General features: G+C 33.8%; 1 protein-coding gene across 3 annotated transcripts; it reads right to left on the bottom strand.

The window, feature by feature from the left end:
• Nucleotides 1-284: 284 nt before the first annotated feature.
• LOC127877306 (uncharacterized) lies at nucleotides 285-16,779 on the bottom strand. Of its 3 annotated transcripts, none has more exons than XM_052423019.1 (16): nucleotides 16,365-16,779; nucleotides 13,618-14,811; nucleotides 12,847-13,007; nucleotides 12,503-12,641; nucleotides 10,325-10,487; nucleotides 10,116-10,168; nucleotides 8,310-8,460; nucleotides 8,131-8,156; nucleotides 7,508-7,634; nucleotides 6,445-6,543; nucleotides 5,892-6,020; nucleotides 5,435-5,608; nucleotides 4,844-5,189; nucleotides 4,469-4,714; nucleotides 2,815-3,564; nucleotides 285-2,566 (listed from the first exon to the last, which is right to left on the bottom strand). In XM_052423019.1, the coding sequence occupies exons 2-16, from the start codon at nucleotides 14,739-14,741 to the stop codon at nucleotides 2,295-2,297; spliced, it is 3,960 nt and encodes a 1,319-aa protein (XP_052278979.1). In that variant the 5' UTR covers nucleotides 14,742-14,811; nucleotides 16,365-16,779; the 3' UTR covers nucleotides 285-2,294. The 3 variants fall into 3 exon arrangements, with proteins under 3 accessions (XP_052278979.1, XP_052278976.1, XP_052278977.1); XM_052423016.1 differs by having other exon boundaries at nucleotides 8,310-8,463; nucleotides 16,365-16,776; XM_052423017.1 differs by lacking the exon at nucleotides 16,365-16,779 and adding an exon at nucleotides 15,161-15,745 and having other exon boundaries at nucleotides 8,310-8,463.
• Nucleotides 16,780-17,740: the final 961 nt, after the last annotated feature.

Below are 17,740 nucleotides of genomic sequence, written 5' to 3'. Positions count from 1 at the left end.
ACATGGCGGACGATAAACCGATAGCAACATTCTCTGAATCCGGTCCGGGCTTCATCCTTAAATATATAGTATATAGTATATACCCTTAAATATATAACAGACATAACTCTCTTTATGACAATAAGTATGTCTTTATTAAATTGTGTTTCAATATTATCACCTTTAAGTTGATTCGTTTGTTTGTAACACAGTTGTTGTTTTTTCATTGTAGATTTACTGAAAGCAGTAGTATGTCTCAAAGTTAAATATTGACATATTAAGAATAAAACTGTTATTCTAAAACGGCACATTTTACGTGTTTATTAAGTTCATTATACATAGCGAATATATTTTATAGTATATACATAAACCATAATATATTTATTATGTTAATCTTTGACCCATAACATACAGCGCGTGATAAAAACAAAAGCAAGCAAACAGACTGGACAAATAAATCAATCTTGAGCAGGTATTGCTAAAAGCTGTTAAGGGCCATGGGGACCGATGTGAGAAGATAGGGCTTAAATAAACAAACTTTTCTTGGTAAGAGAACATGAGTGCAGTGGTATAACCCAATACAATACCCCAATTAAAAAAATATCAACACACAACCATGAAACTAGCAAATCAAACACAATACAAAGTAAAACAAATATTTAATACAGAGAAAACGAAGTCTTTTTTCATAATGAAAACATTCTTTCAACTGTTCACCGTAATTATATTGCACATGGTAAAATAATTTTTACATGTCAAATGGTTTCTAGGAATTATTCTCTACATGTCTTTTGTTGTATTGAAAGTCAACTATATTTAAATGAAATTTAAAAAAGAAAACATAAAATGCTCTGTGTTTTCTAAATACTGTACGCGTATTTCATACTTGAATAGAATGTAAATTATAAAATCATGATCGTACGTGTATTTAATAATTATTATTAAAACAAATAAATCATAAAACTACTAAGTATGATTTTGTTGAATACATTCTAACGCTGCACAAATATATTATTCCAACCAATACAAGCACTAACAAAAAACGAAACAATTTATAATCGCGAAGAAGCACAAGCAGTTCTATTTCCCGAAAGCTATAAAATACATGCACATCGCAGAAATTACATTTAAATATAAATCAACAGATATATATAACTTTATTACGTAAATATAAATTAGAACCTTAAGCACGGATTCAATTTGAATACTAAAATACATACACAGTGATAAAATTACTGAACACTACAATACAAACACAGGGATATATTTACTGAACTATACAATACAAACACAGGGAAACATTTACTGAACTGTATAAGCTTCTGTTTTTTCCTGTCGATTTTACAGTAAATGAATAAATCCAATACAAACTTCATTTCGAGTGTGCTCATACACATTATGTATATTTGAGTACATTGTATCACACTTAATGAAAAAAAGCGATTTAAGAGACAATTAAACAGGTATAAACAGTATGTAAATGAGCGGTCATGCAATTGATTGAACAGTATTATTCAGAATCGTATTTCTTATAACAAGAGCTTCTTTGATACAATAACATACATTACAAATAACTGATTTGTCACAGGAAACTAATAACTTTTGGAATTTACATACATATGGGTTAATATAAAATTTACGGCTTATAAGTTTTTATGTAAATTAGCCTTATTATCAATGAGTTCACAATACAATATTAAGCTATACACTTAAGTGGTGTATTAAATAAACCATTTACAAAAATATAAATAAACACTATAATTGATTTACATCAGGATTAATATCACGGACACATACAACTATTGTCTTAAGTCTCAAATAACATAAATATTTGTAAAAAATATAACATAGTAACAAATCAGTATTCTAAAATCAATATGGTTAGATATATGTATTGAATTAGAACGTGCTTGTAGTTATCTATTGTCTACACCTTTGGTATATTTCTAGACGAATACAGCATTAAGTATGTTGATGAAATATTGCAACCTATACAAATAAACGTACGGGTGTTTCATGGCAGATGGTGATACATGTACATGTACCTCCTTTATTTTTAATTAAATAAGGGGACATTGACGTAAGCTTCGAACCGCATATTTAAAAGGAGTTTTACACGGGTTGTCAAAATATAAATCGTAAATAGATGTATCGTATTATCTGCACTGATAATAGTATGAGTTTACGTTGTCATTGTTAAACAGTTAATACAACGCCACTAAGATATTCAGATATAACAAAATATCTTCCACAAATAGAGTTCAAAACGTTTGGACATCATCCTGGATCAGGCCAATAAGTCACCATCCAGTAGTCTATCGCCGTTCGTAGGTAATCAAATACTCCGGATAACATTGACCATTATCGTAGACAACAAACTCCCTAAACAGTTTCTGGTTATCGCCAATGACAGAATCAAATCGCTGTAAATGCTGCTTGCAGACGTCACTGAAGCATGTGCAGCACGGTGCGCGTTTGTATTTGGTTGGATTTTGATCGTCGCACACAAAACACTGCCCCAAAAGCATGCGCATAAGAAACATTTTCTTAACTTTACCTTGTCCGTATGTTCGTGACGTTGGGTCATCTAAATATATAAGAATAAATATAATTGTTAAACAGTTTCTTACATAATGGGTACCTTTTATTATTATCGCAATTTAGATATAATACTATGAAGCATGCTTGAACTCATTTTTAGTTGAATTGATTAACTTGTATCATTTATAAACTATGAATATAGTATAACTTACCTACATTAAAATAATGCAAATCATAGAAGGTCAAATAAAGGTTTTATTGGCTGTGAAGGAATCACGAAAGAAAAATTAATACCTGTATACTGGTCGGCTTTTAATGCTTTCTCCGCACCATACACGCCTGGACCGAACATCGCTTTGCCACTTCCGAGCCTTGAGTCGAGTCCATCCTGACATATGGTATCTATGGTATCTTCTGTTGTACCATGAAACAACAACACTTCGTTTATTTCAGGATGCAAATCTGATGCCATTTTTCTGGACGCAAGCTTTTGTAGTACTATTGGCCCGGTTGACTTAGGTGAGTTTTCAACTTTTAGCCAAGCCCCTTTCTTTTGTTTAACTAGCTGTTCAAACAACGACTGACGTTTATGGCAGTATTTTCGGAACAAACTCAAATTTTCTATGCGTTGGATCTGGGTAACCCACAGTTTGGAATATCGTCCAGGATCGAGACCATTCGCATCTTTTCCCTTTCCAATAACTGAAGGATCTGTAGTTTCATTGACCATTCGAACAATTCTACTGTAGGTGCGGGATGTTGGTTTGATATCGACCTTTTCATAGTCGTTTCCCTTTATTTTGTGTTTGACAGACAAAATAATATTTGCAAGTGTTGAACCCTCTTGGTAGTGCTTCCAGTAATTTGGTGCCATAGGTTCTTCTTCCGCAACGACACGTGCAAATTCTAAAGTTTCTCTCTTAGTATTTTCAGTACGTCTTTTCGTGTTTGACGATCTTGGGTTCTTAAGTAGAATCTCCATAATACAACTGTGGGCACTGAGCACTCCGTCACGTCTCCCCTTCAGGAGGAAACTATCTTTCTCTGCAATACACATAAACATATCGCATACGTATTCGATCCGTCATGTTTATATACAAAAGCAAATGAAAAGTACGTGATATTTTATTTAAGACATATTTCCGGTGTTGGTTATTACTTTAGTTATAAACATTTTAAAATTCCGATGTCTCGGAATTAAATCATGAGGGCGATAGCAAATGATTTATTAATTTTACAAAATCTCCAGTTTGAAAATCGATAAAAACAAACAATATTCCGCACAGATGCGAGGAACCCATGGCGGTGACATCAATCTGTCGATGTTAAGCGCTTTCGGTCCATATTTATTATGCGCAGTCTTTATAAGAAAAGGCCGGTCCAAAAAGTATTGATTGCCATTATCTTATTCAACGGCCATATAGACAATGAAGGACACATTTAAGTGCGTTATTATATATTATTTCATAACTATTTTTTCACCTTTTTTGCAAAACAATATATGTGTTAATATATATTATTTCATAACTATTTATTTCGCCTTTTTCGCAAAACATTGTAAGCGTGTCATTGACGTCATTCTCATAAAATGACATAAGCTTCATTCCTGAACAATGAGTCTTGTTAAACACAGTGAAAATGTATGCTAATTGATGCAAATTTAAACCACATTAAATAAACATAAACATGAACTTTATTAATGCAATGTATTACTAATCCGTGTTCAAGAAATTATGTGTTTGTCAAGTTTTACAATATCGCGAATGAGTAAACACATTTATTTAACTAAACATTGCATTGTAATTTCCGAAACTTCTTTCTCAAAATTAGGCTCTGCCCGTGGTTTCTTTCATAATTAATCACAAGTATTTTCCTTCTTTGTCTACAAAAAACAAGTTGCCGGTCGTGTTAGATTCAGTGGTAATTGATAATTGCAGTGAGTTCTTACCTTTAATTGATATAATATTGTGCTCGTCTATGACTTTCGCAATCTCTGATTTAGTTTCCTTCGATAATGAATGGATCCTTTCAAATTTCTTTTCAAAAAGCAAATCTTGCTTCATTGTTTTGCCCATTTCCGTCAGTGCGTTTTCGCATGTAGGCCTATCTTTGGCGAAAACACTTATATTCAAGCCCGGCACCGCCTGATATTTCACACGAGAACTTCTGTAGTGTCTTGTGGTGCTTCTTGTATCTGAAATAAAACAACAGGTAGCTATAAATACTATTTAGCTTTGCACTATCATTTGATAACTTAGAAAAGATATATAGTTTTTCACTGTTAATATTCGTATGTTAAGACATGATTGATTTCTATTTATACCAATTTGTAAATTTGGAGAAGAGTCAGAACGCGCTTGTTGACCAGAATTTCCGTCTTTGTGTTGAAATTGCGCTGCCTTTGGCTTGGAGGAAACTGCTGGGTTAGATGGACGAGAACCAGTTATCTGTACAAATGGTTTTGAAAGTCCCAGCTGCTGCTGACGGGACATGTATGGCTGTTGTAAAGTCACCGGTGAACACGACCTAGCTACTTGCGGAGGGAGTTGAAATGGGAGCTGAAATGACGGTAATTGTACACGACTACTGGTTCCACTTTGTGCGGCGGATTTTAATGCTGTCGTAAATACTTGCAAAGTCTTGTCATCGGAAACAATAATCTTGACCTCCTGCAATCAGATACATACATTAGCAATAAAGACGTTTCGGAATATAAGAGACGTCTATGCCAAATTTCTAAAAGACCAAGAAAATACAAATGAAAGAAGCTTGTTGTTTATGCCAGTTAAGGGTCGCCATTTGTCTAATTAGTTGTAAACATCTAAATAAGATTGCTTGAGCATTTCAAGATAGTTTTAAGTTACATGAACATGCGAAATATTGCATGAAGGGTAAATAAGGAAGAATGCACTACCTTCAGAATTCCATACGTCTGGTGATACTGGTTTAGAGACAAAAAGGTTTGCTCCGCGCAGTCATCAGCCTCGTACTTGTACATTCGTCCTAGACCAAGTGGTATTAAGGCAATGGACTGACACCGATTCTTCTCGCATTCTTGCAGTATTTGCGGAATTAACATGCTTAAGCACTTAAATAGATACATCGTTATATTATATTACAATGAATGCTTTATATGATAAAAATTAAGTCGAATAATTATACAAAAATTTATATACCTTCATTATTAATTGGTGCAATTACGTTGCATGTTTTCAAAAATAACATTCTTATTCAGCGTAAAAAAAATTATTTTATGTCGAAAACCAGACGATAATTTATACATGTGCAGCATGTCGAGTCTTGTCGGAGTATTCGTTTACAGATATAGTTAATATAATGAACGATCCTTGTTAGAATGAAAGTTGTCTTACCATTTTGCACCTGTCTTTCCCAACAATAAGACCGACGTGTATTACTATTTTGCAAATCAGCTTTCCACAACCCTGGGTGACGATAACTCGGTTTATATTTCGACCATGCTGTCTACCGGCTGCATAGCTCTGTTGGTAAAACGAAGCAACACTATAATTGTTAAACGAGTCTTGATTATTTTTAAGCTATTCGCTTACTTGATATGGATTCGAATTGGTAATGCAAACTACAAGTTACCACATTGAGCTAGGCTTTTCTGTGTGCTGATATGAGTTCAGAACAAAAGGCCTTTCATATTGTCGAATCACACGTCTTAGGACAGTAAGAACAGATGTTACTTCTGAACAAGTGAGTTGAAATGGCAATGTTGCCCCTATACTTTTCTCATTGATCGAATTACTTTTCAGGCATTTACGCAGTGATTTTAAATAATCAAATATTTTAAGAATTTGTACAAAAATACCGTTTATAAATTGTGTTGTATGCAATGTCAAATAAATAATAGCTCGTGCATTTAATGTTATGTATTTTCATCTAAAAACAATAACTTACTTGTTCAAGGGCGTCTCCGGCTGCTCTCTGATACGCCTTCGAGACGGTAGTTTCACCAAAATCCATATTCGAAGAAACCATGTTCACCAGGGCATCGGCCTTAAATGTTAATTGCGGCCATTCATTTTACAGGACAATGTCAAAAAGTGGATTTGTAGAGAAACGAAACCACTTGATTAAACAATTTGAGATAAACTGTAGAACAACATTAACGCGACGTAACCAGCAAAAATAAAATGTATTTCACAAACTCGGTTGTTTCAAGATTGTCGAACGGCATGGTCACGTCCGTAAATATATATTGATGATGTAGTTGATTTCGGTGTAGGATTAACTGTTATTTAATGTAGCCACGAGTAAAAAACTAATTCCTATAATCACGACTAAACTAATTATTCGATTTCAAACCCATTTTTTTAATTATTTTATGTATGAATACTATGAACAACCAAACGTCATACGTTTGTGTATCATAACGTCATCAATGTTTTCGTTAGAGGACATTATAAATGTATTAAACTTTATGTGTTTTATATGGTAAGAAAGTATGGTAAGAAAGAGGTAATATTTGGTGCGTCGTTGTAGCTTTATGATAGTTTTGTTGATATTGTTATGCATTTATGGTACACATGTTTGTTGATATTCTACGCGTATTTTCCTACATTTGGAAAGGTAACCGACACTGAAAAACTATTTTCTTTGTATGTACAAATGCTTTGATTTTCTGATGGATATACTGCAATCTTATATTTCTTTTTACAAATATTGACTTTTACCAATGAATCACCAAGAATAAAACCCTAGTTTCCTTGTTAGCAACGGAGTTTTTTGTAAATACATATGTATGACGAAATATTCAAAAAGATCTGAAATAATGATGGAATCAATGTTTGCTTACAAAAGGTATTAATATGAAGCTTAATTACACACACTTGACCTTCCATCTATGCGAAGTGAAGTAATTTACATTTTCAATATGTTATGTTGCGTGTTCAGAACACCGTTTGTATTTTTCTTATTAAAAATCTTCACACGCAAACAAATACAATTCAGTGCAACATACCTTTTCTGTTGTGACATCTCCTTTCACTACATGAATTTGCATTCCATTCATGTTTTGCGAAAAGCTGCTTGTACTCATTAGAGAAGGATTATCACCTTGATCACGTTTATCATATGCATGCCTGGGTCTAAAAAATGTTTCATAAAACATTGATTATAATTCCCAGCCTATAACCCGCTATATTATATTTTAATAAATGTTTTGTTTTCGATTAAGCGGAATGATCACTTCTGTAAATATATTGATGATGTAGTTGATTTCGGTGTTGGATTAACTGTTATTTAATATTAAAAAACAAATTCCTATAATCACGAATAAACCAATTAATCGATTTCTAACCAACACAACCGATGTGCTCATTAGTTAATGTTTTAATACTATGAAAAAACAACCACATGCGATATTTTACTAAACGTTTTATTTTCGATTAAGCAGAATAATTTGTATTCCTTTTTATTAAAACAGTAACAATTTATTGGACCCGAAAAATAATCATATATTTAGTTTTATTTTCACTCTTAATGGACGTTAACATATTAAAATAAACTTTAAAAAACGATATGGAAATAGTTTGTTTTATATATAATAAATTAAATACATAATATAAAGGTATATTCTGTTACCTTTGTACTTGTTGCTTCCGATCCTCCTGCAAAATACCAAAGTGATTATATTCTTGTATTGGATTTAGAGGAAACATGTTCATACATGATGTGTATACAAACTTATAATACAAGTAAAATAAGAAACATGTTAATAGTTGCCTTAATAACTGAACAGCATTTACAGGCAGGCGCATTACCTGGGGCAGATACACAACCTTTTTCATCCGATCGGAATAGCCTCTATCACCTTTATCATCATATTCCGGAGATTCGAATTCCAAAGACGGAAAGGACCTTTCTCTCAACTGACGCAATCCGCGGGCTTCATTGTTTGGATGATTCAGTCCACTGCTACAATAGATAATTCAGAGGGCTATTCACGTCACAGTCAAGATGGTGACGTTCATGCCGTGACATGTATTTTTTTGCCGTTTTATTCTTTATTACTTGTATTAAGTGTTTAAATGCCGCTCACTTTCAAGCCATATCAACAAGAAACTGATAAGCGTTTACTTCGTATTAATATTCGCTCGATACATCGACTTTGATCGCAAAGAATTTTCTTAAGGAAGCTGTGTGTGTTCCGCGCAGAAACTTCGTAGCGAGTAAGGTCGAGATAAAGAGCGAATATTAATACGAAATAAACGCTAATGACTTTCTTTCTCAGATGTATGGAAAGAGAACGGCATTTACAAAAATAACAAAAGTAATACAGGGCATAACAAGGCGAAAAATACCTGTCTCGGAATAAACGTCGCCATCTTGACTGTCACATGATTACCCGTTCTTATATTTGAAATATTGATTAATAGAATGCCACATCATACACCATATATCAACGTCAAAGAAAACCACTTTAAGGTTACCATTATTGCATTACCTAATGTAAAAAGGTTACAATTATCTTCTTATATAATGAATTTGGATGCTTATTTATACTATACCAATATGAAATGATGCAGTGTCGGTGTTTAGCTCTTTTACTTACCGGAGAAGTATTTAATGAGATGTGTATTCAATCATTTTCATTACGTGTACTAATAAATAAATAATATTGGTTTTCTAAAAACAGAAGTTTATGTGTTATGCACCTGACCTATACATACCTCCAAGCATCAGACGGCCTTTTTACATCTTTCAGCAATTACCTTTTGACCATATTGGAAAAAATTAGAGCTATAATTGGCAGTTATTAATGACTCCACATACCGCTTTGACACAGCCATAAACATGACAATCAATGTTACATTTTGATTTTGGATCTCCATGAATGAAATCCAAGAAATCGCTATGATTTCTTTTGAGTGAAACCCCGTCTATTTGTATCAAACTATTGAATAATTAAATTAGGGAATTAATTAAATTCAAATGCATGCTTTTGTTCTACTATTTCATATGAAATATGGCTGTATATCATATATTTAATTTCATCTTAAATTTATTTATGTGCACTGACAAGTAAAAGAGCTGAAAAGCCATGAATTGAAAACTATTTTGATATTTTACCTTGAAGGTAACCATGCATGCGGTATTTGGGTATGATACACCGTCTAAAATCGGCAAACGTTTGCGTCATGCTTTTTGAAATGCATAATGATCGATCATACAGCGGAAATTACCTTTTTTGAAAAATGAGTGATATATTTCCACTTATTATCTCAAAGTTTGACCTTGAAATTTAAGGCATCTACGTGATTCTTGAAGCGCGAGGCAAACAGTCTAATATTGGTGTGTCGAGATATTTTAAAATCCCTCCATGTATGGTCAATTCTGAAAGCGGATAAGCCCCATTTTGATCAAAAGTGCTGTATTTTGTTCTGGACAAAATTTGACATGACGTTTCAAGGTAGCGACTAGATATTACCGCGCGACTCAAAGTCTGATATAGGTGAACATATGTGCCAAGGTATTTTTAAACCCTAATGCTCGTAGAATCAAATCAACATAACACTCTATCAACTAAAATGAATGTCTCCGAACAAAGTCAACATAACGGTATATACCTTTCTGATTCAAGCGATTTTTGAAGAGCTCGAGCCAAAGCCACTTTGTAGTCCTGCAAATAAACGTGTAATTCTGGTTTCTGACATAATACTAATCAAAATCTGTTGCAGTTTCAGGCAACAATATCACACATTATGTTTTTAATATTCTAGTAAGCATTGATATCCTACAAATGTTGTTTGTTAAATTATGATATTTAGATGCTTACACAGGTTCCCTGCAGTTGAATGTATGTGTCTGAACCGATCGATCTAGCAGGCACAATTCTATTTTGTCTGTTTTCATTATCAACATCGGCTTCAGCACCTGGACTCATTTCATCGTCGCTGCTACTTGAAGTATCCGAATCCTCGGTGGGTTGAACTGTTACCCTTTTTTTCACACACAATAACATTCAAAGTAGCATATTATAATTATGCTCATGGGTCTTTTGGACCTAACGCATTGTAGATATGTGCTATATCGGATTTGAATAAAAAGTTCTTTTTATTATTATTATTAAATTTGCGTTTGTTTATTCTGGAATTTTTGCATTTTTAAACAGTAGTAAACCATGCGACTGACGATACAACTCACTTCATCAAAATTACCCAGTCGATCCGAACTGTTCATCAATACTAAGACGTACGTGCACATTTCTATGCCAGTTAAACATACTTATGCCACTACTTAATAAGTTTGCCGATAATACTTACTCATTTAAGTAATACATATGAACATAAGGATATATTTGATAGACACTGGGACACATCCAGCATCACCAACTGTCACATTTCCGAAAAAATGACAACATGGCAAACACAAACAAGAGTAACATGGTGGCCCTAAAATACTCCCATGACTTCAATGATACCCAATTATCGAAACATGACCTATTGACCTTTTTGGATTTTTTTACAATAAAAAATACATTTAGAAAAAGCTTAATCAAGATTGAATTAAGCATGCGACCTCCATAGTATTCACAAAGTATTAAGGTGAATTTTTATGGTCTAGATTTTGTAAAGATCAACATTCCGACAAAGTTTTGTCAAAATTAAGTCATACATGTGGTTTGTAAAGTGATAGCGTGGTTTTCGAAGATATGAATTGATGACCCATTGTTTCGACGCACGTAACCATTAATCATTTTTTACCTTAGATATTGTCAAGATAAACATAGTGACAAATCTTGTGTCATAAATGTGGTCACTACAATTACATATCGTTTTTTTGAAGATTTGACCTAGTGACCTAGTGTTTTAACTCACGTAACCAAGATTCTAACTCAGCCGTAATAAAGCAAAGATAAACATGTTCAAAATTCATTAAGATTGAATCGTATTGTGGCCTTTAGAGTGAGAACATGTTACTATCCTCAGATTTGACCTGTTGACCTAGTTATCGTCGCGATTTACATCCATACACAGTTCCCTTAAGATTGAGTCATACTTAAGGCCTCTTTAGAGCTAAAAGGTTTTGTTAAGATTTGACCACATGCATAATTGTTGACACCCATAGGACATATTCGAATTCAGTATTATTATGTTCAAGTAAATGTTCGCAGAAAGTTTCATAAAAAGCGGATGACAATGTGTCAGCAAGTGCGAAAAAAAGAGTTAAAAGTTGACGAAGCACGACGTCAACCGTACGCAGGACGGACGCCGGATAACCACAATAGCCCATCTTGCGACATTCATGCTCAGTTTGCTAAACACAAAACAACTTCATACGTATGTTTTTTATTCTCTATGGTATTGGTCGCTTAGTTATATCGAATAAATAACACTTTTATCATCAGCCAAACATACTCAACCAAACCCGAGTCTATGATTGACGATTTTTGAAAATAGTTATGTAAATGTCTTAACAGTATTAACTGTATTTATGAAAATTTCATGTCCCCAAATTCATCTGGATAAGTTAAGTTGTTACAGGGGCAAAAATGTATCAATTACGTAAAGGAAATACTAAGCCAGGCCTATCCCCTGTGTTTACATTGTATTATGATAATGTCAACAGCATAAAACTGTCTAAAACTGATACATAGTTAAATGTTTTTTACATTCGTCGATGGGAACATTCTTTGGTGTACTTATTATAAGTTGTAAACAAACCTATCTATAACTCATGTGGCTAAATATGCAGTAAAATAGTGTAAAGCAACGTCAAACATCAAACTGCCAAAACCAGTGAAATATCATTTATGCAATGAAACGACGAGAAATAAAATATGATTACATTGATGATCACATTGCACGAATGAGGCTTTATACGACAACTAATGCGAAATCCGCGACGTCACTTCTTTGTGAAAAGTAATTTAAAGAACCGTACATGGAAAAAAAAAATTCAGACTGTAATAATTCATCTGATATGCAGACACATAATATGTGAATAAAAATACCGTGATTTTCCAGTGGGTGGTTGTACTGTGCCCTCTTTAAACTGTTCTATGAAGCAATCGAAAGTTACTTCACAGTGCTTCAGGAAAGTCATACCCTGTTTCCCAGAAACACCCTTCACAAGCAGCCATTTATCATCAGCTTAAAAGAAATACATATAAGTCGAGTACACATAGTGTTCATTAATTACACAATCATTTACCTTTAATATTTGTATCACATTCATATGGCATGTGAACTTGCGCATGTTCACTTTAAATCGTTTTTAAAATATCCGAATTTTGCTTTATTTACCATGCTTTTCTTGGTTTGCAAAATGTGCACATCTACAATAAATGTGTATTACCGTTAGTGCATACTTTTGCGAAGTCAAATCGTTCCTTCCAAATCTTATTCACGGTTTGTTCTAGCAAGTCTTTAAGGCCCGACTCTCCAATGACTGTGATAGTCACTTTGATATTTTCATCATTGCCAGACTGTTCAGGCCAATACTGGCCGTTTCTTTGTCTGTAAGTATATCAAAATATTAAATATGTTACACTATTAGATTTTATATTTAAATAAAGTTAATCGCTATTAAAACACTGTTATGTCGATGGGACCAGACCGTGTATTTTACTGGACAATTGTAAAAAATGCAGTTATCTTTCGCCTGAGATATTGGTATTAAAAACTATCAAGCTAACGCACAAATAAATGAACTGAAGAAATTATGTGCATATTTATGATTAACTATAATTTGTAATATATAACCATCCAGCTTATTTGTCAGTGCTAATAGTGCTGATTTTGGACTGAAATTAGGCCCTATTAATCTGCTCTTAAGGTATTAAGTTGCCAACTATAATTGCATTACAATTTCTCTTTCACTGTAAGCTTTTATAAATAAAACGAATCTGGGCAAAGTAAGACTCAGTTTTAGTCTTGTTTGTGAATAATTCCGGCAATCTCAATCAACTCAAATTTGAGCATACTATTAATCTAATCTACGTCTGTAGCAAAGCATTTTAATATGTTATTGAACCTACATGTACCTACAGTTTTCCTAATTTGTGATAGAACTCCCCCGTCAAAACGAGCCCACTATTCAAAAGGGTGAAACAAAACAAAAGTTTACCTTATTGCAGATTGAAGTCCACTCGAAAAGTGCTTGTTAAAGCACCTGGCTTTTGCATTATGTAATTCCACAATCGCGCGTTCTTCCTTTGGCTTACAATCCTTCATCAAATTCTGGATCTTCGTCTCTATTTCGTCTACTTCTCTTTCAACGAAACTGATTAATTTAACTGTCGTCGAGGACACGAACATACCAGTAAGTTCGGTTTTGTGTTGACTTATTTTATTGATTGACACATTAACAGCCTCGCGATCGTGCGTTTGCAACGGAATGTCTCTTGTAATCAACGTTTCGTCTAAAACGTTAAACGCTGTGTCGAGATTGTTTACAGTGAATGCATACCCGACCAGTTCACAAGAATGTTCTTGTGCATCAATTACAGCTCCTATCTTTTTGCATTTCAATTTAGCACGCAAGCATTTGCGACACGGATCAGTTGCCAAAAAATCAGCCACATTCTTATCAACATTCCTTTTTCTCGTACGTATCTGTTCAAGACATCCACGCATGTTTATCTGAACGGTATTCAATTCCTCCATTGATTGTGCTTCAATGGTCACTCGATTATTTCGCTCGTCGAGGTTGATGTTTACAGTAGAACTCCTGTGCTTCCTACCAAACCCTTTGATGATTAGCATCGTGACATTAACGGCTGACATTTCTTCTATAACTTCAAACGGAAACTTCGGCGCATTTGAATCTTTACCTAAAAACCCACATCCGCTACGAGGTCTTTCTCTCCGCCATTTAGGTTTTCCCGCCCGCTCGCGTCGTTTAGGCGCCACATCGTTACCTTGAAACTTCTGCAGTCTGTCTTCAACGGCAGACATTTCTTCTGTCTCAGATATTCTCGAAGCAGATGCTCCATGGGACGCTGTCTGATGTTCACCGAAATGCGGCAACCGTTTAGGAATGTTCAGTGGAGTAGATAGTTGTCGCGTAAAGTGTGCTGGTATACATTTAGTACCGGAATCTCCATCGTTTTGTATATTTTGCGGTTCATTTGGCCTTGTTATTGCATAGAGCGGATCATCCGCCTTTATCATTTGATTTTCAGTTTGCTGATGGTTAGGTTCATTATCATCATCGTCATCAATGATCATCACGTTTCCTGACGATGCCATTTTTTTCTATTTATGAACTACGAGGACGTTACTTCCAATAAAAATCCGTTATTTAACTTGTTGTTCGTACCTGATGTAGAAAATGTTGGAATAAATTGAATACGTTAATTAAACAGTTAATACATAGTTTATTGCATTAATAGACAAGTCAACAGTACATACCAATATGGTATCTATATTGGTATCTTTGTAACAGAGACGATTACGCTATTAGAGAATTTTAGTATTTATTTTACATCATAAACATGTTAATTTAATAATACGGCAATCAGTAATTTTTTACGGTTTGTATATTTTTCGGTGCCAATTAATACTTTCATATACAAGAAATATGTCATTTACAATTAAATGCAAAAATCTTTGACAAATATGGTGTACCATATGTACGTAGTATTAAAATACAAAGTACGTACTCGTACCTGAATAATGACGCAGTTATTATGTTCTTATTGTTCAATATCAAGCTACTGTTTCAGTGATCACAGTTTCAGTGCTCACAGTAATAAAGCGGAAAATGGAACATTTTACTATACACTAGTACTGAATTCATAATAATTCTTATACCAATTTTCACTACACGTAGGTTCACAAAATATGCCAGAGATAATAAAGTATGCAAAAGATTACAGTAGTATGCTATATATTTTTTGGAAAGCCGTCGTGACAAAAATAATGCTAAAAGACAATTGTTACATTATTATCTCCATAAGCGAATTGCTTCAACAAACTGATTTGATCACCTGATCATAACTTATCGAATTACATCAAGCAAAACACATTCCGCAATTTAAAGAATAGCAGAAACATGACAAAACACATTGTGTTAGTCTCTGGCATTACAAACATTACCGTTAACTTTTAATAAAATAAAATAAGAGTCTAAATCCAGTAATACACGCTTGACATAAATCATTAAACTAATACGACGTAACCATATAATTAAAAATAATAAAAACACAATTGACAAATAGAACCAGACATAAAATTAATCAATGAAAAGTATGACTCATCGGTCTTCCGTGATATACCATTTATATGGATCTCTCTGTTATCCGATATCCAAGGTCGTTGAAATCGAAAGTAGGAAAATCCAAAATGACAAAAGCATTTTTACTTTTTATCAATGTATTTCACGCATTAATAAAAGCATAATTAGCTTAATTCATTTATTTTGTTAAGCAGTGATATCAATCACTAATGTTCAAAATATTCTTAAGCTATTGTACTTTTTAAAGAAGTATTGTGTTGAATCCTACTCAGGCTACTGTCAATTGTAAACAACAATATTTATAACACATGGGCAATATAAATGGTGGTTTATAAGATGAAAAAAGTGATTATTTACTCTTGTTGAAAGACTTCATTAGAACTTGTTCATGTATCACTGAAGTATATGCTATTTTAATTTTGCATATTGTTCCAAACCTCATATAGAATGTTAATATAAGGAATACATTTTTTACATAACCCCACCCACTTCTGACTGTTTCAGAAAGTGATATGTCCGAAAACAACTACACACCAAATTTCAACTTTACCAAATATCGGTCCCGTGTGGTTGGACTGAAATAAATGAACATGGTATATTTAAGTACATGAACAATAATAATAAGTATAACTTACCAGTAATTGTCCAAAGTTAAAGCAACTTTTATCCTTACAAATATATAAATTCTCCTGTACTTTCGTTTTGATGAGCAAATTATGTACAGCGTATTCACCTAAGCATATCTACAGTGCACTTGCCGTGCCGCTTGATTAAACAGAACATAATGAAAACAATATCGGACATAAGAACGTTCATCTAATGACATTGACAATCTTTATCTAATGGCAGTGACAATCTATTTGAATGTCACAAATCATTCACATTATCCGTTTAATCGAGATCCTAAACGTGTGTTTATTTTTGTTGTCGTTCACAAAAAGTACATATACTTTCCTTTCTCATTTTCAGAAAACGCTTTGAGTTTCCATACGAATTGATCTTCATTTAATAGGTATATGAAAATTTATAAAAGCTAATGGCAATGATATTAAGTTTTTATGAATCAGAATCAGAATTAAGTTTGTTGAAACAATTTTTTTACAATGCGCCTTTTATTTGTACACATGACTTTGTCCCCAATTCCATACTTCGGAAAATAGGTTGTTTGTTATCTTTAACATCTCCCCCCCCCCCCCCCCCCCCCCCCCCGCCCTCTCTAAAATCGCCAAGGTAAAGCCAATTCATTTGATCTTTCACGCTTAACTAGATCTAAATCACATATTTAAACTCATTTTTCTTCTTTTTCGTACACAACATTTCCCCCTAATCACAGACAATCGCTAAATGTTTTAACTTTAGGCTCTCTGTCGCCCGGTTTTTCAATTCGAACTTTGCGATTCTGATGTATTCCTCTTTTTGCAGATTGATTCTCTTTAGGATGCTGTTGCTAAACCCACTTTTGGACAGTTAAGTGAGATTGAAATGAAATCAAAGCAAGTTTTAGCTGACTGTGAGACTGTAAGAGAGTTCCGTCTATGTATTTTACTCTGTGCAATTGAGTGATAGATCTATAATGAATCAGTTATATAAAATCTCAATAGATAGCTAAGCACTTTTTTGGCATTATAAGAAGGTACTTTGATGAAAGTACATAAGGCGTGACATGCTCGAGAAGTGGTTGTCAAAGCCTTCAAAATCACTACAATCGTGGAGCTTACGGGTGGCTTCGCCCCCGTGGATCCCCTAGCAGGGCTTTGCATAGCTAACTGGTAGACTGTTAGAGAGTTTCGGACTATCTTTATACCCTGTGCAATTGAGTGAAAGATCTATAACGTATCAGTTAAATAAAACCTCGTCTTCATCTTGGTCATTATCTTGCTGTAGGTACACCAATTGTTTGCATGCTCTCCCCCTCCCTGCTGTATTCGCCACTAGCCTGATAACTGTTAGTGTGTTCTTCTTTGTAGCATTTCTGCCGGCTATATCCATCCGTATTACGTATAAGCTATGC

The sequence above is a fragment of the Dreissena polymorpha genome, chromosome 4, assembly GCF_020536995.1.
Source record: "Dreissena polymorpha isolate Duluth1 chromosome 4, UMN_Dpol_1.0, whole genome shotgun sequence".
Taxonomy (NCBI): Eukaryota; Metazoa; Mollusca; class Bivalvia; order Myida; family Dreissenidae; genus Dreissena; species Dreissena polymorpha.
The sequence above is the reverse complement of the archived record's forward strand: the minus strand, read 5'-3'. Positions and strand labels throughout refer to the sequence as shown.